The sequence below is a fragment of the Haemaphysalis longicornis genome, unplaced genomic scaffold, assembly GCF_048455015.1.
Source record: "Haemaphysalis longicornis isolate Haplotype H1 unplaced genomic scaffold, Haemaphysalis longicornis Haplotype H1 scaffold_9, whole genome shotgun sequence".
Lineage (NCBI taxonomy): Eukaryota > Metazoa > Arthropoda > Arachnida > Ixodida > Ixodidae > Haemaphysalis > Haemaphysalis longicornis.
The window spans coordinates 60,814,048-60,838,718 of record NW_027526460.1 but is presented as its reverse complement, the minus strand read 5'-3'; the positions used below and the strand labels follow the sequence as shown (position 1 = coordinate 60,838,718).

The following is a 24,671-nucleotide window of genomic DNA, read 5'->3' as shown; positions in this document are numbered from 1 at the left end:
AACCGAACTGCGTGACATGCCGTTTTTTTTACGTTCATACATCGCGATATGGTTTTTACGTCGGTAGTCTGAACATAGCCTTACTCTTCGGGTATATTTGTGCCCGCCGATGCAGTGAGTGTTTCTGAGGAATAAAATTACCCCCTCTTCGCGCAAATATATATATATATATATATATATATATATGAGAAGAAAAACTTCGAACAAGGTAAAAGCACGATTGTGGCCTACGTTTCAGCAAAGAGAACTTGCTTTCCTCAGGGCAATCTCTCGCCTGGCAGGCAGGGTTTATATAGGGGTAGGACCCCAGGTGAAAGGAGAGGGAAAGATGGAAGGGAAATTGAGCAAGCTGATTGGTTTCGGAGTGTGTCGGGGGAGAGATTGAGGGGCCAAGAAGGTTGTCTAGTTTAAGCCGCGAAGTAGGTCACACGGAAGTCAGCTGGTGGTTGATATTCGTGGAATTTTCGGACAGAAAGGATGAGAGGGTGCTTATTGACACGCCGCGGGGTATAGGAAAAGGATCTCAGAACCGCCGGAAGCAGACCAGGCGGTGAGGGTGGGCTCCTTATCAGAAACTATCTGCAAGCCACAGGTCAAAAGAAAAGATAGAGACGGGGGAAAACTAACTAGGTCAAGAAAAAAATAAAAAAGGAGAAAAAACAGGGAGGGAAAGCACATAAACCCACACACAAAAGAAAAAGCAATGGCCCGGCAGCTGAAATGGCACGTGTCACCCACGGCAACATTCCTGGTACAGGCCTGTCCTGAAACTCAAAAACGAACAGATAAAGTTAGAGTGACGTACGGGGCACAAGACCACGCGGAGTAAAAAAAAAAAAGAGAAATTAAATAAATAAAATTGAATTCCAAAAGCAAAGGTTGGAGGCATGAGGGCGAGTATTAAGCTAGACACTAAGGAATGAAAAAAAAGAAAAAGAAATTAGGTGACCAGGTACAGAGCAGAGTGAACGGTCATAGTCTTTGGATGAGGAATATGCACGAAAATGCCTAATGCTGTATTCCCGGTGAATATCGCAAGGATTCCAAGTTGCCCTTAGACGCATTAATTCCAGCAGGTTCCATGGAGTTGAATTTGTGAATTAAGTAGGATTCTCGGTATTTCCTGTCCCTAGGGGACTTAAAATTTGACTGAAGTATATATACCTTAAGGTCATCAAAATTGTGGCCTGGTTGGTTGAAATGCTGCGCTACAGCTATGGAGGATTTGCTAAGAGTATCTGCCCGGTGACCATTAAGTCGTAGGCTCATAGGTTGGCTCGTTTCGCCTATATACTGTTTGTGGCACATTGAGCATTCCAACATATACACAATGTTGGATGAAGTGCACGTAAAACTTGAATTAATCTTGTGGACATAATTACTGGCTGTGCTTTTTACAACGCAGTCTGTTTGCAGGTGCCTACAAGTCTTGCATCTGGGGCGGGAGCAGCTGGCTATGACTGGTTGCTTTGAAGGCCCTGTTTTAGCATGGACTAAAATATCTTTTAGATTCCTGTTTCTCCGGTAGGTAACCCTTGGTGCTTCCGGGAAAGTCTTTTTAAGTCGGTCATTACTGGCTAAAATGGGGTAGTACTTCCGCAGTATATTGTTTACGTTTGGGAGGGCGTTTGAAAATTTAGTTATTAGGGCAGGTGGCCTGGCGCTTTCGTTTTGCCGCTGTTTCTTGAGAACGTCATCCCTTTTGAGATTAGACACACGTTGGTACGCCTGATCGAGCGAGCTTTCGGGGTGGTTCCTGTTCATAAGGGTGGCCTTTAGTTCGTCTAGGTGCTCTACGTAGTCACTGTCATCACTGCATACTCTTCTAAGCCTGGTGGCTTGTCCTACAAAGATCCCTTGTTTGCAGTGTCTGGGATGATGGCTTTTATAATCTAGGTACTGCTGCCTGTCTGTTGGCTTTCTAAAAAGCGTGGTTTTAAGTTTACCGTTGTCTAGAATGACGGTAGTATCTAGGAAGTTCACTTCTTTTTCAGAATACTGGCAGGAGAATTTAATAGTCGGATGCGAAGAATTGAGATGGGATATAAACGTTTCTAGAGTCGCGCGACCGTGTTCCCGACATCTTTATGATTTGGGAACACGGTCGCGCGACTCTAGAAACGTTTATATCCCATCTCAATTCTTCGCATCCGACTATTAAATTCTCCTGCCAGTATTCTGAAAAAGAAGTGAACTTCCTAGATACTACCGTCATTCTAGACAACGGTAAACTTAAAACCACGCTTTTTAGAAAGCCAACAGACAGGCAGCAGTACCTAGATTATAAAAGCCATCATCCCAGACACTGCAAACAAGGGATCTTTGTAGGACAAGCCACCAGGCTTAGAAGAGTATGCAGTGATGACAGTGACTACGTAGAGCACCTAGACGAACTAAAGGCCACCCTTATGAACAGGAACCACCCCGAAAGCTCGCTCGATCAGGCGTACCAACGTGTGTCTAATCTCAAAAGGGATGACGTTCTCAAGAAACAGCGGCAAAACGAAAGCGCCAGGCCACCTGCCCTAATAACTAAATTTTCAAACGCCCTCCCAAACGTAAACAATATACTGCGGAAGTACTACCCCATTTTAGCCAGTAATGACCGACTTAAAAAGACTTTCCCGGAAGCACCAAGGGTTACCTACCGGAGAAACAGGAATCTAAAAGATATTTTAGTCCATGCTAAAACAGGGCCTTCAAAGCAACCAGTCATAGCCAGCTGCTCCCGCCCCAGATGCAAGACTTGTAGGCACCTGCAAACAGACTGCGTTGTAAAAAGCACAGCCAGTAATTATGTCCACAAGATTAATTCAAGTTTTACGTGCACTTCATCCAACATTGTGTATATGTTGGAATGCTCAATGTGCCACAAACAGTATATAGGCGAAACGAGCCAACCTATGAGCCTACGACTTAATGGTCACCGGGCAGATACTCTTAGCAAATCCTCCATAGCTGTAGCGCAGCATTTCAACCAACCAGGCCACAATTTTGATGACCTTAAGGTATATATACTTCAGTCAAATTTTAAGTCCCCTAGGGACAGGAAATACCGAGAATCCTACTTAATTCACAAATTCAACTCCATGGAACCTGCTGGAATTAATGCGTCTAAGGGCAACTTGGAATCCTTGCGATATTCACCGGGAATACAGCATTAGGCATTTTCGTGCATATTCCTCATCCAAAGACTATGACCGTTCACTCTGCTCTGTACCTGGTCACCTAATTTCTTTTTCTTTTTTTTCATTCCTTAGTGTCTAGCTTAATACTCGCCCTCATGCCTCCAACCTTTGCTTTTGGAATTCAATTTTATTTATTTAATTTCTCTTTTTTTTTTTTACTCCGCGTGGTCTTGTGCCCCGTACGTCACTCTAACTTTATCTGTTCGTTTTTGAGTTTCAGGACAGGCCTGTACCAGGAATGTTGCCGTGGGTGACACGTGCCATTTCAGCTGCCGGGCCATTGCTTTTTCTTTTGTGTGTGGGTTTATGTGCTTTCCCTCCCTGTTTTTTCTCCTTTTTTTTATTTTTTTTCTTGACCTAGTTAGTTTTCCCCCGTCTCTATCTTTTCTTTTGACCTGTGGCTTGCAGATAGTTTCTGATAAGGAGCCCACCCTCACCGCCTGGTCTGCTTCCGGCGGTTCTGAGATCGTTTTCCTATACCCCGCGGCGTGTCAATAAGCACCCTCTCATCCTTTCTGTCCGAAAATTCCACGAATATCAACCACCAGCTGACTTCCGTGTGACCTACTTCGCGGCTTAAACTAGACAACCTTCTTGGCCCCTCAATCTCTCCCCCGACACACTCCGAAACCAATCAGCTTGCTCAATTTCCCTTCCATCTTTCCCTCTCCTTTCACCTGGGGTCCTACCCCTATATAAACCCTGCCTGCCAGGCGAGAGATTGCCCTGAGGAAAGCAAGTTCTCTTTGCTGAAACGTAGGCCACAATCGTGCTTTTACCTTGTTCGAAGTTTTTCCTCTCTTGTGTTCTCTACCATCTTCAAAGTTCTATATATATATATATATATATATATATATATATATATATATATATATATATATATATATATATATATATATATTGTAACGCTACAGAACTTGTTGAATGTTGTGCACAGTAGATGGCATCCCGCCGGCGAAAACGCAGGCGGGATTGGCCTGGGTGAGGCCAAAAAACCTGGGTGAGGACCGTCGCCGAGCGTCGTGTCCGAGCCCTGGATACGCGAAAAGCAGCTCTTTCTTCTCTTCGTCGCCCTGGCGTTTTCGCCGGCGGGATTGGCCTGTGACATAGTCAATGCCATCTACTGTGCACAACACTCAACAAGTTATGTAGCGTTACAATATATATATATATATATATATATATATATATATATATATATATATATATATATATATATATATATATATATATATATATATATATATATATATACTACCTCGAAGTACAGGAAATAAAAATACCTAACATAAATACCCAAGAAGGTAGTGGGGGAACAGCCCCGCCGGTAGCGTAGTGGTTGTCGCACCAGACGGGTATGCTGGAGGTCGTGGGTTCGCATCCCACCCGGCGGGCATTTTTTCACCACTTTCTTTCTGACTCAAAAAATTCTTCATCTGTTTATATGACCCACCACAACCTCCCCTTTGCTTTCCGAGGTTTTCTTGACTACCAGCCCTTATTTTCTGTCATATATATATATATATATATATATATATATTCGAGAAAATTTGCTTCCTCTCAGATGCACAATTTGAATGCCGTACTTGTATGACACTTTTCGTCAGTTTTTCTAACCGCTGGCCAATGTTTTTGTCTATGCACGCATATCTCGGCGAGTAGTTTACAGATGCTTGTGTAGGACGGTTGCCTTGAAAACGGCAATGAAAGCATGCGTATACCTAAGAAGACACAAAAATTGTTGTGCGTATTAAAAGTTAGATATTATCATCATTATCAGTTAATTATGTCCGCTGAAAAGTTATCGCCTCTCTCTAGACATTCAAACGAGCTTATCCCGCGTTGTCTGTATTCATTCCTTGCGAACGAAGCCTCTTATCTCCTCTATCCGTCGTCAACCTATCTGTCATTTTTTATTGTTAGTCCCACCATTTGGTAGTGATCGTGCTTTGGGAATACAACTAACACACTTTGGAACACACTTTTCAGTGGAGTCCATTATATCTGCATATTAGCCGTACTATGGACAAACCTTAAATCGCACTTTCACTACAAATACTTCGCTTTCGCTACACCCTACGAGGCGGCCTAAAATTAAAATAGGGAGCGAAGACAATGAACATAGCTGAGACAGTCAGAGCCTGGTCCTACGCAGTGAAGAAAATCCCCCGCGCCCTTTTTTTATCAGCAAGATGGCGTCCCCCGGCACGCCACGACGAGGCTTAGCATGCGATCCGGCCGGCAACTGGCACCGCGTTTGTCCGCATCTCAACGCGAATTGTTCGCGGTGAACGACGGCATTGCGCATACTACCACATACGAGCCGAAAGCCGGCCACCGCGTCCTTGGTCACTTATTCACGACCTGGCGCTATTCGACAGAGAAAAAAAATGCTGAGAGGTCGTCCGGCAAATGCACGGAAACACGGGGAGTACAAGGCTGGGGACGAAAGCAGGGCACAGAAAAAATAACAGGTGGTCGCCTGTCTTCTCGGCCTGGACAGAGACACGTCGTAAAAAATAATGCACGCAACCAGGGGAAAGAGGAGATGGGGATGTGAGGGAAAAGGTAAGAGGAGCAAGCAGTAAAAGCACGGCAACCTCGGCGCGATCATCGTATATGCGAGCCGCCATGACTTCCTGGGCGCGGCAGCCGTGGTTGACTGCCGTCGTCATATTTTTATCTGTTTGCTGTTCATTCGCTGATGCTGGGTAGTGTGTCGTCTGCCTTTTTTTTTTTTTTTGTCCCTAAGGAGAACCTCGGCCCCGGCCCGATAGAGTAACAGACTGCGCGTCGGGACGGGTCCACAATGGCCGACACACAGTGGTCGCATGGCACGACATCGGATTCCAAGGTTTCGTGGGGTGAACGGAAATAATCGATGAAAAAACAAACAGCAGGAGATGGGGAAGACAGTGGGACAAGAGGCTAATAAAAATGGTATTCGATTCTCGTGCGAATGCGGCAAAGCGTCGAAGGAATCTACCATTTCGCGGGCTTTTGCGAGCGGTGAGGCGTTTCCGAATCCCGTGACGGTGTCAATGACGCAGAAAGCCCGATTGCTCCATTCCTAGTCACCAAAAGACACCTGCCAAATGCCACGTTCCGCGATGACACAAAATCCGCGGATGTCTCTAAGAATTATCCCTTAGCGTGCGCGGCCTACCCAGCGACACTCGAATCATACAGGCATATCAGAGAATATACGTGCGTGGCCTAGCTGGCGACACTCGCATAATGAAGGCTTATCAGATAATACATGAGCGACAGCAAAAAAATTCTAGAAGGATGCATTAGCGGATATCCAAGAACGCGCAAGACACTAGTCCCCTTCCTTTGCGAACCTTAGGCTAAGCGCGATGTTCCGGCCTCTGTTCGGCATCGTCGCATGCCACTCGCTCACCGTGCTTCGCTTCCTAACCCTCTAAGCGGTCACGCTTTCCCGCTATACCAGCGGAAGAGGCTGCCAGTCACCGCTTTCGTTTGTCCACCACTGACGAGCGCGTCTGTAGAGGCAGGCGACGAGACGCGCTTCGACTTGCCGGCTGCATAGCGAGGTCGCCGGTGCTGTGAAAGCAGCGCCGCCGCAGCCACGCGCTCTCTTGTCCGCTGCTCTTTTCTCGCTCCGTTGAGAGATATAAGGCGAAAATTTCTGCAGGCACGCCCCGGCTATTGCTCACGCAATAATAAAAATCCCGGGCCATCTTTACTAACGTGAAACCTGGAGAGGGGCGAAGGTTGCAGTGTATAAGTGTATTCTTGGAGCCTTGCTATTTTTGCCGACGGATATGAAACCATTGAGGGGTGGAGGTATACAGCTTCACTGTAAAAAGTCTTGTGTCTTTGAAGCACGAAGCGTTCTTGCGCGAGGAGTTAACGAGCGTCCCGGTGTTTTTTTAGTACGCATTACGAAGCGTTCTAGCGCGAGGCCTAAACGAGTGACCCGGTGTTTTAGCACCGTGACTACATGACACAGCGATTACGACGACGACGACAGGAGACGCGAACAGCCCCAGCCCCTGAGGGGCTCCGCCTCTAAAAAAGCTTGAGGCCTAGGTGTACTTGTATTATTTTGGGGCGCGAAATACTTCAATCCGAAAACTACCCCACTCATGTGGTCAGGTGTTCATATATCCCGCAATCTTTTATGATGTTACTTGCAATAGATGCCTTCTTTCCTTAACATAAGATGTAAGCTAAATACAAATATGGTTCGTTAAAAATATTGATTTGTCGAAATAGCAACGACGCTATTAGCTTCAAACAAATAATCCAGGTAATGAGCAAAGCACATGAAGCACTGGGGACCCACCATTGACTTTCTGGACCAGTCCTTCACGACGCGACGGGGACTTTTTTTAAGTGCGAATGCACTTTATAAGCGACCCCAAACCAACCACCGCCGCCGGCGGCGGCGGCGGCGTCCGCAGTGCTCCTCTATATTTAAAAAAGAAACAGCATCCGGCGCCAGGTTTCGATCCGAGGACTTTGCGGGCCGCAGCCCGACGCTCTACCGAATAAGCCACGGACGCGACGCTGACATCGGTGTCAGTAACGCGCCTTATATCTTTAACGCATTCAAACTACGTCGTCAGCGGCGTGCGTTGGCGACTCAGCGGCGTTATAGCGGCTTGATAACTGCGTGGTGTACACGTGATACTACAAACCCGATGGAAGAGATGGAAGAGAAGGCGGCGAGGCGGTGGGCTGCGGGGGCCGAGCGCAAGCGCCGCAAGCGGGCCGACAACCGTGCATTCGCACTTTCACATTCTCCCCCTCGGGGAAATGCGAGGGAATTTTTTTTTGCCTGAGTGGCGGCCTCCACTAAGGACACCGCCGAAACATGACCGTGTGTTTGTAGTGGAGGTGCTTCTAGTAACGCTTCACCGCGCACTGTTAAGGCTAACGTGTCCTTAACACAGTGACAACACCGATTTTTGTATTCCGCCTATCACGTCCATGCTCAAGTTATGTAGAGCGAAATTTCAGTTTTTCAATATTTGGAAATCAAAGCCCCTTTCCTAAGGGAAAGTGGGTTAAAACACGAGGCTTTCCCCCATGCAGCCCGAGTCAAAGTCAAAGTCAAAAACTCAAACTGACTCGAGCGTGTCTGAATGGCGCATTCGGGAAAACGTCAGCTTCATGACGCGAGGGAGGTTCGATTCCGACAACGGAAAGCATTTTTGTTTTTTGTTTTTTCACTTGAGGCACTTCTTACTCTGCAAAGTTGACTTTTCGGCACTGCGTTTTGGCGAAACGACGGCACAAGAGAGACACAGAAAGCTTCGCTTTAAAAACCGCACACCGCGGGTATCCCGAAAATTCTCCGCGTCAAAGGAATACAGTCATGCCTCGTTATTATGGACGCGTTCGTTACCCAGAAACAAATGTGAATCGTCCATAATAACGAAACAAGCTCAAAAGCACGAATACTACGGAATATTCGTTTAAGGAAAGGTCGTTTTAGGCAGAATCGTTTAAGAAAACATAAGGCAAAGCTCAGTGCCTCCACTCTTAATACCAGCCATTGCCTCCACCGAACTGATCAGAGAAGACTTGCATTTTATCCGCGGCGAATATTGGCACGAACTAATATCGTCCTGTTATCCTGTCCTGAGCCTCATGACTTGCTCTTTCCGGAATATGCCGCACTGGGCAGTCTTGTTTGATGGGGAAAGGTTGTCACCCTGTCATCACTACCCTAGAATATTGTTCGCTGATCACGAATGTTCTAGATCTAATTCTATGGTACTGGAAGTAAGAGCGTTTCGAGATAAATGCATGATTCGGCAAAAAGTAAATTCCTGGTACGCACTGGGGTCTCGGGGGTCGCCACTCATTTGTTCGGTTTTTTTTTCTTTGTGGACCCGTGTCCATGATAACGAGACAAAAGTGCCTGTATTTACCCGTTTCGTGACCAAAATAGCCGTTCATAGTCCGGACTGCGAGTCTCTATATTACCGGGGCAGAATTGCACGGCGAGAGACCGGTCGTCGAAAATTTCTTCCATATTGCCGGGTGTTCATATTAGCGGGGTCCATATTAACGATACATGGCTATATGGAAACAGGAACGCCGTACTGCTTCTCGCGGATTACGCGGCGAGCCCGACATTGTTAATCAAAGAGCCCCACTTGCCTAGAGTCCTAATGCGCCGCAACGAACCCTACTAATGAGGCTTGTTTTGAGTTCGCGTCTTTTGGGTCCATTCTTCAGCGTCAACAAAGGATTTAGAAACGATGAGCGAACAATTCCGTCCGCTCTTTTAATGAACCATGTGCAAAGATGGAAAATACTGAGCTTGCACACACTCCAAAGGCTGTGTTATTTCTCCTTGCCTACAGAATAAATTACTACAGTTGCGAATTCATGGTGCTTTTTTTTGTGCGTCCAGCTTAAACATTCAATTATTTATACAAGACCGTATCTCGTGGACGTGCCTAACTTTATCTGTGGCAGCATTCTACAATTAACAGGTTGACTGGCCCCAAATAAAAACAGTTACACTTGGTTAAAAACGAATCCGAACAGGCTGAAGGCGCGCAATAATTGACTTCAAACGCATACCCGCGGAACTTTCTGGAACTTGATAGTGCGTCTTAGGCTACGTTCAGACTACCGGCGCAAAAGCCGTATTGTGACCTATGGACGTAAAAAAAAAAAAACTGCGTGTCACGCATTTCGGTTTGCTGAGAGTTGAAATGACGCCAGTCTTCAAAGTCATTACGATAGTTGCGGCAAGAGTCGGAACCCGGCCTTAAACATATTACTGCAGCAGAGTGATGGCCAACAACCATGTCAGCCACTTTCGTTAAAAATATCGGGGCGCTCTCTCGGTTCGAAAGTTATTGCAATTCTTGGCCGAAACCTCCTCCCGGCTGACAACGAACCTAAAAGAGAATCATTTTCTTACAACAGGCATACGCGTTACCTTAGTTGGCAATGTAATACTGTCGTTCAGCACATTACAAGTACTGCTCCAGGAGAACTTGTTGCTGGGTGTGTTCGTCACGGTCTAATAACATACTGAATAGCAAAAAAAAAAAACCACACGACAAAGAAGCCTGTTCGTGTCTTGTTTCTCGAGTGCGTTTTTTTGCGCTACTCAGTATGTTTTCCGGCAAGTACTGCTCGTTCTCCAGCCCCCGAAAGTCCTGAAGCAAACAGAAAGCGTTGACTGGTGCCCACCGGAAAGCCGGGTTACTGTGCGTACAGGTGCCGTCAGAAGTAATTGGAGCACGGGAAGCGGTGGCCGAACCGCATAGGAGCGCCGTGTAGCTGCCCCGACGGTAAACGAAAGGACGAGAACACGCATGCGCGTGCCAACGGCGATAGCCCACCTACGCATTTCAGAGCGCTTCTTTTAACCTGCTTTGATCATTCTTCGCAGCATAGTGGTCTCGGCGATGACGCTGATAGCAGAGACACACCTGACAAAGTCTTTGCACATTTCCAGCGCACGCGAGCTGCCGGAGAAGCGGCGCTCTCGTAGGGGTGTTCACTGAGTGTTTTTTTTTTTTCAAATGTTTTTAGGTGTTTATGCCATCAGCGCCATCGAAGAAACCAGTATGCTGCGAATAATTATCGAATGCAGGTTAAAAGAAGTGTTTTGATATGCATAGGTGAGCTATCGCCGTCGCCAGCCGCGCATGCGTGTTCTCGTCCTTTCGTCTGCCCCCGGTGCAGCTACACGGCGCTCCTATGCGGTTAAGCCACAGCTTCCCGTGCTCCAATTACTTCTGACGGCACCTGTACGTTTTTTGAACACGTTTCAAAAACGACAAAGACCCCTTTTAAAATGCAGACAAATTGACCGAGCAGAGGCAACAAGAAGAGAGGTAGTTAGCGCGGTGAGTTGACGTGGTGTTTGGTAATCAGACGTGACGTAACCTTGTCGGTGCCAACTTGGCAGCCGGGAGCGAAACGCGCAAGTGACGTAGCGAATAAGAACAAAAAAGAGGAACTAAGAGCAGTCACCTACGAAAAAAAAAAACATTCGGGTTAGAAACGAAGCCCACAATTCAAGCTCCACCAAAATGGACTCAGAATAAAACGGTAGTTTAAGATGGGAGGGGGGCGTCACGGGTTGTTCCTCTAGGATGTTGGGGTGGAGGAGAATTACGAGAGAGAGCTTAGCAGAGATGACGGCGAAGGGTTGGGGAAGGGCGCGCGGAGAAGGGCTGAGGTGGGCGGCGCGCCGCAGCTTCCTCTTTTTACCTTCGGTCCGGAGTCTGTGTGCTTGCCACGGCAACCTTGGGCCGCCGCAGTCTAGAACCCGAGGAGGCGGCACTGGTGACGGCGTTCTTGGTGACTGCGGTCTTGGCGCTCAACACTGGCGCAGTTCGGGGTCGGCTCGGCAGCATGACGCGGCGCGGACGTTGCCTCGAACCGCGCTCCGGTGGTCGAGCGCTCGAGGCAAGGTTGCGAGAAAACTGTCACTGCTCCACTGTGACTCCGGTGACAACGCCGCGAGCGTCGGGTGTCCCCCCCACGCTGGCCGTCGTCGACCGACACGGGCGACCGTCCGCTGGCGCCCGAGCGCGAACCGGCACTTCGGGCTCCGGCGCGGACACTACCGACACACCCGCCGACACTCCCACCTTCCGTCGCCTCTCCGGAAAGTTTTCCCTTCTCTCCCTATGCGTCCCGTACCATGGCGGCAGATTGGCGTCTTCGTTCTTTCCAGACATCGTTCCTAACCCACGTGTTATCTCGCTAGCCCCTTCCACGTCTTTCGGTTTATTTATTTTTCCCCGCCTTGTCGGGAGTGCTGGATTGTTAGGATGACCTTGCTTCGCTTTGGATTAACCAGTTGTTTTTCTTTTTCTTTTCGCGTTTTTGGGGAGCTCTCCCGCTTTCTTGGTGAAAGAACAACCGTAAATACGCGATCTGTACACTAAAAGGGTTATTCGATAATTAAATGCTTTTTATTCCTTTCTTGCTTCAGTCATCCATTGTTCGCATTCTCCTGCCTTCCCTTCCCTTCTTTTATTCTTTCACGGAGCCTTCCTTTTCGAATTCCTCTTGTTCATTTTTCCTGCTTTCTGTCCGCTTTCATTTTTCCTTATTTCATTCACGCTTTCTTCCTTTTTCTTGGTCCCTTAGTTCTTTTCTGTTGTCCCTTCGTTACTTTTTTCCTCCCTATATCCTTGAAATTCTGGCGATTCAAGTGACGAAGCGGCACTTCGGTTATGATGCGTACCGTGGTAGAGGGCTGTGGATTAATTCGGAATCTCTGCAAGCGGTCGTTTTTATTTCTTGCCGCCATCGGTAAACGGCCGTAACGGCCGGGATGGTACCCGCCTACTCGGGCACAACAGCACAACGCCTTAGCCATTGAGCTACCGTGGCGGGTTTCCATTTTTCTTCACTTGTATAACTACACCCTCTTTCTTTTTCTTTCCTTTCCTTCTTCCTTACTTCCTTGATTCCTTCCTTTTCCTCTTTCTTCGTTATTTTCTTTCTTGCTTTCCCCTTTCCCCTTCTGCTTTTCCCGTTTTCTTCCTTTCCTCCTTTGCTTCATTTCCTCCTTTCTTTTCCTTCCTTTCTTTCTTTATTTCTTCCCTCCTTGCGTCCTATCATTCTTTCCTTCCTTCTTCCCTCTTTCATTCCTTCCTTTCTTGCTTTCTTTCTTCATTGTTTTCCCCTTCTTCCTTTTGCGTTCGTTTCTTCCTTTGCTTTTTCCTTCTTTGTGTTTCCTTCCTTCCTTCCCTCCTTCCTTCATTCCTTCCTTTCATTCTTTGTTCCTTACTCCCTTCCTGCATTCCTGCATTCCTTTCTTTCTTTCTTTCTTCCTCCTTTTCCCCTTCTTCCTTTTTCCCTTCTTTTTTCCATTGCTTTTTCCCTCCTTTCTTTTTTCTTCCTTCCCTCCTTCCCTCCTTCCTTCCCTTCATTCTTTTTTCCTTCCTTCCTGCATTCTCCTTTCATTCATTCTTTCTTCCTTCCTTCAATCATTCCTTTCTTGCTTTCTTTCTTCCTTCTTTTACCCTCCTTCCTTTGCTTTATTCCCTCCTTTCTTTTTTCTTTCGACTATGGAGGCCTCCCACAACGGAACTCATGCAGTTGAATAAATGTTTATTCCTCCTTCTTCCATGGACCATTTCTTGCTTTGTTATTTTCCCCTTTTTTATTTCACCCTTCGCTCACAAGATGCGATGAATTTCCTTTGTTGTACTCTCATAGAAAACCTCAAGCTCTCTTGAGCGTTACATGTGACAAACCAGCAAGAACACCTTACCCGTGAACCCGTCAGTATAACAGGCTCAAAATAATGCTAACTGCTAAAATTTCTTCCACATTCAATAGGGAATATTAAAGATGCAATTTAAAAAAAAATATTTGCCATTCCTTCGCAAAGGCGGTTTCCCAATATCTTGCCGCTTGGTATCGTGGACCTTTTGTTCAAGCAGATCATCGACGAATGCAACATTGTCTTTTGTTATAACTTTGCTTTGATTTTCAGGCACTTTATTTTAGGTTACTGTTTGCTTCTTTATGCGGACAAATCCTACGCACAGGGCTTGCATATGGTCTTAGTGTTTTTTTGCGATAAATGATTAAAATTCACGACCACTTAAATAAGCGTCGGGCCGTATACGACACTCGCAAATGCGAATAGGCATAGTACTGTTAATTATTACGCGACACAATTTGTCCCAAAAGCCCCCTAGTATTCTGGAATGGGCAAAACAAAAAATAAATGCGGTAACCAAGCTCTGGCGTTCGTCGCCACTGCATATCGGAAGCGACTTCAGTGGTTTGTAGCATAGGGAGTCGCTGACATACTCGAGTTGATATAATATCCTTTATGTAGTTTAGAATAAATAATCAATATCTCGGTTCATTGCAGTTGTGTTGTTAATAACATTTTTGCGACGGCATTACTGGTTATCCCATGCAAGAAGGTTTTATTTCATCAACCGAGTTACATAAAAGGGTCCTCCTAAAAAAACTATTGAGGATTGCATTATCAGCTCCTCTAGTATCTGGCGATCTATTTATCAGACAGCAGAGAAAATTTCGCCGCAGCAGTTGTTAAAAATCGCACGTATCCTTGACAATGTTTTTTTTTTTTTTTTTGTTGCGTACGGCATTTTAAATCTCGAAATGGCCCTCAACAGACCCCTCTTGGGCATTCCAAAGTGACAAATCAGAGCTCAGTAACACGCAACATGACTAACCCTTTTCGCAGTCACCAACCGCACTGGCGTCTCACCTCAGTCGACATTTAAAGTTAGCTTGCCGTTCTAACAGTGCCACCTTTCTACCTAGCGACCTGTTTGTTAAAAATCAGAGAAAATTTTCCATCAGCAGTTGTTAGAAATCATACGTGTCTTTAAATGGTTCTTTTCTTTCTATAGGACCCTCCCAACACTGGAACGACAGGCAACAGAAAGAAATTGGGCCTTCTAGGGTGGGTTTTCCAGAGCGGGCCTCCTGGAAGGCCTTCAGAGTTCAGTAACAGCCGACATGACTCATCAGTCCCCGGTCACAAACCCAGTCGATATGGAGAGAAAGCTAGCCGTTCTAAGACTGCCAACTTGTTTGGCCTGGCCAGAGTACCAGAGAACCTGTCGTCCTCGCACACAAAGTAGCAACGAACCCATCAACCTGTTTTCCCGCCACTGAGAGACAGCAATGAGTGCTCAAGCTCGACCAGTGCTCATGCATCGCCACACGCTTGTCAGCTCGAGAAACTCGCACCCGAAGGTTCCACTACGACAAATTCGGGGCAGCCCTAGTGAAGCCTGCTTTTGAAACTTCTCGCTGCGAGAGCGTCATACCTTGGCACGGAAAGGCCGGAGACGCGCGGGTGGGATAAGAAAACTAAGAAGCAGGCAATGAGCTGAGAAGTAGGCGGCGGAACAGCGGACACGGAAAGCGAGCCACGGTCGCGACCCCTCTATTTCGGGGCTCGGCATCGGGATTTCAGCTCGCACCGGGAAAGCTCTGATGACGCGACGCGACAAATTTAAACGCGCTTCCGCCACGCCCGACTGCATGCAAGAAGCGGGGCAGACCGTGCTATGTGTTCGCATAACGGAGAAATATACCGCGTCCCGCAGCTTAGTATCGTTGTTGTACCAGCATTTTTTAAATAACCCGAAAATTATCCCCTGAACAAACCCACACACTGCGCTATCGGGGGGTTATCAGGCTGCTTTTGAATGCGATAGTATTACGTTGCATGCTACAATGTCTACAGTGTTGTGAGGGTTACGGTAAATTAGAACTTTGATTGTGAGGTTTAACGCGCCGACGCTTCACAGGCGACGAGGCATGCCGAAGTGCAAGGCTCCGGATTAATTTTTACTGCCTGGTGATCTTTAACGTGCGCCGAGATCTCTAACACACGGGCGTTTTTGCTTTTTGCCGGAAATCGAGCCGGGAATCCAGCCCGCGTCCTGGGGCTCAGCAGCACAGCGCCATAGCTACTGAGCCACCGCGGCGGGTAGTAAAAAGTACTTACGGAGAGAGTATACAGAAATTTCAGCATCGCGGACCCTTTTGCACCGTTTTTCTTCTCAACAACACACTGCCGAGCAATGCTATGACTCGCGCATGCTTCTACATCCGTATGTGTTGTTTTTAACTGACCAGCGGCCCATCCTGAACATAAGGTATTTTAATTATTTGTTTCCTTTTAGGAAGGCGCCTTATTCGTGCAGCCTGCATTCCAAGAAATTAGAGTTTGCAAGCCCATGTATAGTGGCATGAACTGACTAGAATATTAAGTAACCCGTCTTTTACGCAGAGAAAACGAACAAGGCGTTATTTTTTTTTAACTCTGCTGTGAGCACGCTGGCCAAGAAGTCAACAAGCACACATCGCAACCACGAACGCACCTCTGACAACGTTAATTAGGCTCATTCAGATGTACCGTTCCGAGGCACTGCTTCGCGTCAATGAGACCAGCCAAGCGAGACGCGTCGACTAATTATCCCAGCTTAGAGAGCCAGTTTCCGCCTCGTGATTGTAACACCAAATACTGCGCTGCGCGGAGCATGCCTAAAAATGCGGCAAAGTTATTAACAGTATACGCTGATAAACTACAACATTTTCCTGCACTTCCATTCGCACTTGCCTTTGTCATTTTTTTTTGTTTTTCCCCGTATTTTCCTGGAATTACAGAGGATCATTTCTCGTGAGCAGAAAAAAAATGCTTTTGTTGATGATGGACAGCTACGTAGAAGATCTACAACTATTCTTCGTCACTTCAAACTAGAAAAAATCTGGTAGGAATCACTACGCAACTAGGTTGCCTGCGATTCGCGAATCATTGTGGTGAAACAGCGCGCCAAACCAGGAGCGCTGACTACAGAAAGATTTGTACAGGGGGATTCACGAATCCACCTGTACGAATCCCTCTGCAAACGCCACTTACAAGAAGTCAGGCTTTGTAGACGCCGTCGCTTCTCGCGTCCGCTTTCTTTAATTATTCGATGCGTATTGAAGACACCCAGCCAGTGCACGATACCGCTTCCTCTCGAGCAGCTCTTATCCCGCGTGGGTTCGCTTCCAAGGCCGCAATGCTACCTAACACGACAAGGGACTCACATGTGGTCCTCTAATGTAACTACCTACGGCGCAAGCGCTAACCTGAGATTGACTGCGGTGGGACCGCTTCGAAATGAGTGTACCTTTTGAGTGAGAATGCAAAGGTTAATGTAAAGGCTCGGCCCAAGTTAGGCTCTTTTTGGACCGAGGGTTCCCAAGAAAAAAGTGATTTGCGGTATTTAGCGCCCTCCACAGCCTACGGTTTCAAACCACGAACGGGACCTCGATTTACGGGAAATGGATATCCACTGAAGTGAACTTTCAAGGAGTTTTTCGGATCCTGATCACTTTTACACTTTACCAAATAGGCCGCCGAACGTCAATTGTAGTTTAGGGAAACTCAAACCATCCTACAGATTGCCAGCTAGCCATAAAAAAGGTGCCGACTTTCCGTATAGTAAAACAGAACTGCCTCCGGTTTTCAAGGTCTTTATATAAATTACTTAAACATACAGCGACGAAGTAATTCGTGGTGAAATTTTCATAATTGTTAGCATTGCACGTCACACGGTGAAATTCACGGTTGATCTAGTTGAAGCAAATTGCTTCTTTAGTTGTGGTCAGCCCGAAAGAACAAAAACAGGAACAACAGTGTAACAAGAAGGGAACTTAGGGAAAAATTCAGGGAAGCTTCCATTCACGCGCTAGACTTAAATGGCGGAGCTGTTGCAGAAGAGCATTGCCGGACACATAGTTAAGCTTCAGTATCATTGCTTATTTATTAAGTTGCGGTGATAGTTATCGTCGTCACATGCATCGAAGAGGTCGCCGTCTTCTTCGCTGCGCGTGGTGCATGCAAAGCAATCCTAAGCATTCTGGACTTCCAGCAGCTCTTCGTCGTCGACTGGAGGAAGCGGTTGTGGGATCTGCAAGTCGTCTCGGGAAGGATTGGCACACTCGTAGCCATGTGTGGACTTATCCATAATGGCTTCTAGAGAATGCGGCGCCCACGATGAGCTCGCCCAAGCAGGGTGTCTTCTGAACTTTAACATTAGCGCAGCAGTTTTTTTTTTTTTTGACATGCGCGGTAGCGCTTGGCAACAGCGCTGGAGTTTTTTTTTTTTTTTTTTGCTAAAGCCACTGCGCATGCTGGGTACGCTCGCCGGTCGCCACGAGGTAGGCGCTCCAGAGCACCCGGCATTTTCTTGGTATTTTTTCCCGCAACGGCGTACTTACGGCCAGTAACTACAGCTCCGCTGTTAAGCATATGAATGATAGCACTATGATCCCGTTGCTGCATAAAAAAAACACGATACGGAGATTAGACCTGCACGCCTTCAAGCTGCCTGTCACCAGTCCGCGTGTGCCACCCTTCCCCCGTGCCGTTTATAATTCGAAATTACTCAAGTCAGGTTTCCAAAATTGCCTGTTTTTTTTTTTTTTTTTACGATGAACGAAAGACCGCTCCGAATCAGCGTTAAGTCTGGGTTACTACCATTAGAACGACAAACACTTTCTGATGAGATTAGTCACTTGTACCATTAGTTTCAGCTTGTTTTCCCTTGGTCTCAGTGTAACAGATCAAAAAAGGTAAGTTTGTATGGTAGCAGGTTTGCATATCCGGGACCTGCTTACATGTACCTCCCCCCCCCCCTCGTTACCCCCCTTCCGCCCCCCCTCCCCCCCCACCTCGCCAGCGAGCCAGTTATTTCAAAGACACAGTCAATGGCTATGCATATTGACTCCCGCACGCAAGCATGCGCAGACAGTAACGGGACATGGGAAAAGAAACAAACCACCGTGTTTCCACGGCACAAAATGTACTAAAGCAACAATCAAGAACGGGAGAAGCCACAAGGTCTATAGAACACGGCAAGACGACATCAATTTGCGCGCCGGAAATGACTCAATTTCCGATACTATACAAGGCAGGTTGCCATATAGGCGTGAACGGATGAGACTCGGTTGACCATTTGGGAACGAGACCTCGCACGCTCAGGCCACACATCGTTGGACATCTGTTGTGCCGACAACCTTCTTGCCATCCAGTAACCATGTTAAGGTCACTGTGCGACCACTTGTGCTTCTGGCGGTGTTTACCTGGCGAAAAGGTTGCCGACACCATGTTTTCAGGATAAAAACACACCGTAACTTAACCCTTTTTTATGCAAAAAAAAAAACCACCGTAGCTGAACTTTCGATAAAAACACGCCACGGTGGCTCAGTGGCTAAGAAGTTGTGCTGCTGAGCACGAAGACGCGAGGGTGACTCCAGGAGTCTTTTCTGATGGAGGAGAAAAGCGAGAACACCCGTACATTCGAGGTGTCGGCGCACGTTAAAGATCCGCAGGTGATCAAAATTAATCATGAGCCCTCCATTATGGCGCGCCTCGTCACCTGTGTAGCGTCGGCGCGTTAAACCTGATAATCATCCTTCTACAAAACCAGTAAAATAGAATCTTCAAGCCGCCTAGTAAAGAACGAGTGCACCAAATGCATCGGGCATTAGCAACATGCACTGGACATTGGGCAACTTTCTACTATGGTCACGAATGATCGCAGTCGGAGGGGCCCAAGTACATTTTCACTGTGGAAAACGTTCACGTCAGCAACCAGATACCCAGTTGTCTCTTCGAAAGAATCACCTAGTACGCAGGTTAAAGTGACAGATGACCGATCTAGCTCATATGAAAGCCAGCGTCTTATATACTGAGGTAACCGCGCGGAACCTTTCAATAAACAGGCGGAAATAATTTTAATATTGCACTAAAATTTCTCAAGCATGAAAGGTGGCGCCATGTGGCGTCTAAACGTGACACTACGTCACGTGTCCAAACAATTCCGTCCATTCCAACGCGTGATTCAAAGACTGCATGAAGGAATAGGAAAGGTTGCACATTATTGTTGTTTTAGCCGGGGACAAGTTTTGAAACCGCTCTTTTATTCTCGCGTGCAGTTGGAAGTATGTTCCCCCACGGTTCACTGTCATGGCTGCCAGCATTCCTTCTGGCGGGACAAGTTTGGCTGGTAGACCTAAAAATTCTGATTTCAACAGTTCGAGGACGCTATCAGCAAAACCGGTTCGGGCTAAGGAGTTTTAAGTGATGCCCTTTCATTTGGGATGGAGAAAATATACTCGACAAAATCGGTTGTCTGTTCCTTTAAACCAGCGTGTGAAGTTATGTACGGGAACATACAAAAGCGCACGACACCGTGCTGAGGATTAAGGACAGTAGCTTCGATTCATGACAATGACATAATGAACAATGTCCAGTGGACAAGTTGATAACTCTGATCGGCGACGCATTTCATGTAGACGAAGATGACAACCATAGCAAGCGATGACGACGGCAACAGGGCAAGGAAAGATGAAGAGAGCGGCAGAGAAGGGGTGTATGTACAGCTCCGCCATAGCCACAGCAGACCAGGCGAGACAGATACGTCAAACAGGCGGTGTCGCAACGCGAAGACTGCAATGAGCAGCCGAGCCGGGGGCGTGGCTGCCGTCATAAAACGTTCCATACCATTTTCGCGGTCTGCCGACGCAATCAGAAGCCACCCCACTGGCTCTCAAGCTACCCGGCACCAAATTCTTTGCCCATGACCCGGCGGAGTCAGAATCGATGTGCGCGACATAGCGAAGTTACTCGGCAGCCATGAGCGAGCTCCCTTCATCTGTGTGGTTGGCTCGCCGACGGGGCGTCAGGCTGATAGCATCCTCTTAGCAGAGTTCAGTCGGCCTGGATAGCGTTTCTTCATTCCCTAGCGCATTTATGGCCTGGATAGGATCTGTGGTTTGACTGCCACACCGGTTTTTGTCGGACCCAACTTAACCAAGATTACTTTCCGGTGGCACGTGGTTGCCACAGATTGTTTTTCTTTAAGTCGAAGTGGTTAGATCGTCACGAGGCTAAAGGGACCGTTGTTCCTACGGTTGGAAATAGCGATTTATGGTGGCGAGACGTGACAACCGAAGAAGAACGAATTTATATAAAATGACATGCTACGCCAAGTTAACCAAAGTCAGCCAAGGAGGTTTTTTTTTTTTGTCAAACAAAACTTTTATTTCGTGCGCTAACGATTCAGCATTTAAAGGGACCATGAAGACAAATACAAGTTTGGTTCATTAGAGAGACTGCTTTCTTCCAATAACAATGACACCATATATATCCCAAGTTTGTAAAATTAGTGAAGGTATTACAGAAAACATGTGAAGCAGTGCCGATTCCCTAGCCACTTGTCGGCAACTTTTCTATGACGTCATAGCACCTTGTCTGTGCGATTGGCAACTGCCGAACTGACGCATCCCTGAGACACGTGACTGGAGGTTGTAACGGGTCCTCTATTCCATTTGATCGCATCCCTTGAATGCTAGCGCGCAGTAAACACACTGAAAATTATGTTTAGTGATGGCCCCATGACGTCACTCCTGCCCATAACACGTCACTGCAGCGCGAAATTTCAAAGTTTTTGCATATTTCATGTGTTTTTCTTTTGTTAGAATCGTGTTTCATGCATGGAATGAAGCTGACTGAGGTACTGAAGCCTAGTTCCTTCAAGTTAAACATGGTTGGATTTTTTCGTTATGAAACCTTAAGGTTAATAGCCATGTCGACTACAAGGAATTTGCGGTTTTTGTAAACTACCAATCAAATATGTACGTAGATTACTGGAAGCTTACCAGCCCTTTTCAAGTGCATGGGCAGGATACTCTTGTAGTACGGTAGAAGAGCGAGCAAAGGTTCGGTATCAGTGAAACGTGGTGAACAAGCATCTTCCCGCCGAGATCACGCCAAGGCTAATGCGCACCTTTTTATATTGTAGCGTAAGCTACACTGGTCGAGGTTGAGCAGTTTCACGTGGGCCGTGAAGGGCCGTTCTGCGCAAGCGCGAGGAGCATTGGATTGGTTTGGATCGGATCAGATTGGATTGTATTGGATTATACTGGATTGTGTTGCATTGAAATCCAATCCAATTGGAGTACGGGTGTGTAGAGAATTGGGTCTGCACATTCGCCGGTCTGCGCATTCCAGAGGAGTGACATCATAGCCGCGGCAGACGCACTGGCGCAGGCGCGTGCCTAGCTGTGCGCCTCCGTTGCGCAGTAGCTAAGTCTGACGCGGCGCAGGAGCCGTTTGATCGTCGTTTCGCGTGACTCCTGGAGAGCCGTGCTGCGCATGCATGAGGAGCAGTAACTGGACTGGACTGGACTGGACTGTATTGGGTTGGATTGGATTGTGCTGGATTGGATTGGATTGGAAATCGTTTTAGCAGCAGTAAGCATAGTCAACTAATCCTAAGCAACCAGGAAACCTAAGAATAACCAGCTAAACCTTAGCTCACGCTACGTATACCCTGGCATAGCCCAGCTAAGCCACTGCTAAATTGTTATCGAAAGTCTTTCGCTTAAAACCTATCTACAGCTGTAGCGCAGCGCGTACACGCGCTGCTGCACGTAAAGTTGTTCTGTTTTGGGGTACGGATGCCATATTTTTTTAAAAAACGGAACAAGGGTACCGTGTAATTTGGAAGACTCGTGGGTAAAACCAAATTCGCAGCCACCTACAACGCTACGTTTCATAACCAATGAGTGTATAACTTCGGAGCGCTAAAACCCTTGAATTCGAGGCTTAGCCCAAAAAAGACGAGGACCGTGACAAGACCGTCCTCATCTTCCTTGCACTAAGCCTCCCATTCAGTATCAACCAACTGGGCCAACAACTTGTTTTATTAGATACCCTTGAACAATGAAAACCAGGCTGTCAGATGGCCCACAGAATTTGACTGGCCAATGTCCCGAACTGACAGTGATCTGTCTGCCAGTTCTTTGCAATCCTACAGCATAAAACCGTGGTGAAGTCCAGCTCGCACCTGACATCTGAGGCCTTACACTGAAACTCTAACATATTGGGGTTGTCACACAACAATGGACGCGCGTACTATCCGCCCACCGCAGCGCATTCGTTAAGAGGTGAGATCCCGTCTCTTGACGCTGAGATGCGAGAATCCTAAGAAGGACTAGAAAATAATAATGCGTGGGCCGGGATCGTCCCGTTTACGTAATAGTCGCCACCCTGTGTGCGTGCGTTTTACGACAAAAACTTCTGGAGCCTCCTCAGCGTTTTATTTGTACGTCAAAAACTAATATCTCGGTTTCAACGTGGCTCCATTTCCGTGTATGGCCCCTCAATGCCGATTATGTTTAGAGTTCTTCATGCGCCATTCCGTTGTTGTTGCTGTTGTTTAGTGAGTTTTAGTAGCGCAAGTGCGCCTATGGCCATGAACCATTCGGAGCCAGGGTCAATACTACACGGATGGCTCCGGAATACCAAGGTTATTCAACGCCGTCAGCCATAAGCACTTTCGGTTGTCTAGGGAAAAATTCTCCAGTTCTCTTTCACCCACGGTCGCCGCGCTCTTTCAGCTCACCTGTATATAGCTTCTTCCGGAAGCGTTAGACCTATACATCACGCCAGATTCCCGAGTCGTCGGCGTTACATCCGGTCCACATGCAACCCTCACTCGGTTCCCACCTCGGACTATTGCCTTGTTTCCTAAGGATGTTTCTGTTTCTTGGTGATACGGTATAAACACAGACAGCCCAGGGCTGACTTGAATCTAGCAACGGGTGGGCTTGTGTCGATTCCACCAACGAGTACCCTGCGAAAAACCGAGTCTTCTAAGAGAGTGGGGAGAAGCCATGCGGTGCTGGGAAGTATATATGCTGTACGTCCCCACAAAACGAAGTTGCTCCACCCCAATCTACCCTCTCACCGCACCTGTCGTAGTGCGTACCAGCTGAATACAACGAGGCGTTGCAAAGACTGCTCCCATGTCATGTGCTGCGGACAAAAAGTATCGACTGACTCAGCCCATGGGGCTGTGATTTTTACCAGAACACGCCATCTACTGCTGACTCGAGCGACAAAAGTGTGTATGTCACAAAGTGAAGTCCTCAACTTTCTCCCCTTCATATCCCACCCGATATGATGCAGTGGGCATTACCAAAAGCACAGCAATACAGCAATCAGCCGTCGAGTCCGGCTGCTGGACAATTTTTCTCATCAATCCCGCTCTCTCGCTTCTCTATACGTCCTTGCTTGAGAAGAGACGTTAGGTCTTTTTGTTCATGTCACTGATGCCAACCTACGGAGATTTTAGGAAACGAAGATTTTAGCTAAACGAATGCCTGACTAAATTCTAAATACCTATATCCCTACGTATCGCTATCGTCATGACCTACACCTCTCTGAACAAGGCAGCTCTAGCTCTTCGAAAACGCCATGGGACGCAATGATGATTGGCTGATGATTAGCAAATGATTGATTGTGTTATCACGAGATCTCGCGTAGTATAAAAGTTTTATAATGTTTTTCACGGGCCTTTTTACGACGCGTGTTTTGAAAATCAAGACTTAATGTACTTCGCTCGGTTAGTTTTAAGCATCTTGTGGACGGTTCTAAAAAACTTGTGCCCCTTGAAACCGTGTTCTCCACCTTAAGAGGAAAGGGCGCAAGAATGTTACCGGCGCTGCACAAAATCTACCGCTTTACACAAAAAGCAACCTTTCGGAGCTTCGCCGGAAAACCACACGGCAGTTTTCCAGATAAATGAAGCAACCGCTCGCCTTCGGTCAGCCCCAGTGACACGGCGACTGTTTTCCTGGCATTGCTAAAAACAGGCAGAAATCCCTGCGGTTGCAGGCGGCTCCACTTGCATCTCTAATGCTTTCGACTCGAATCCTGGTCTACAAATAGTGAATCATTCGCTATTAGATATGAAAGCCCATTTGACATTCAGTACGTCGCCTGCCTCCAGTAAGACTGATTTCCTGCCAGTGCACACGCTAGCGCTTGGCTGCCATGCCAGGCCAGAAAGGACGAGCAGATGGCGTGCGTTTTCAACGTTTTTACATCAGAACAACGGCACGACGCAGCCATCCAGACACTGCGGGAAGAGATGTGCTTAAAAAATACTCAAACAGTAA

At 47.1% G+C, this 24,671-nt stretch overlaps 1 protein-coding gene across 9 annotated transcripts in view; it reads right to left on the bottom strand.

Annotated features, from left to right (window-relative positions):
- The window catches only part of Lmpt (four and a half LIM domains protein limpet), a 347,866-nt gene that overhangs the window by 153,301 nt on the left and 169,894 nt on the right, over positions 1–24,671 (bottom strand). The window contains exon 1 of one of the 9 annotated variants that reach the window (XM_077682883.1): positions 11,406–11,566. The exons of the other annotated variants lie outside the window; for them this stretch is intronic. Within the exon in view, the coding sequence (XP_077539009.1) occupies positions 11,406–11,551 (146 nt within the window). The 5' untranslated portion in view covers positions 11,552–11,566. Of the gene's footprint in view, positions 1–11,405; positions 11,567–24,671 lie in introns of those variants that run through there. 9 annotated transcript variants of the gene reach the window in all.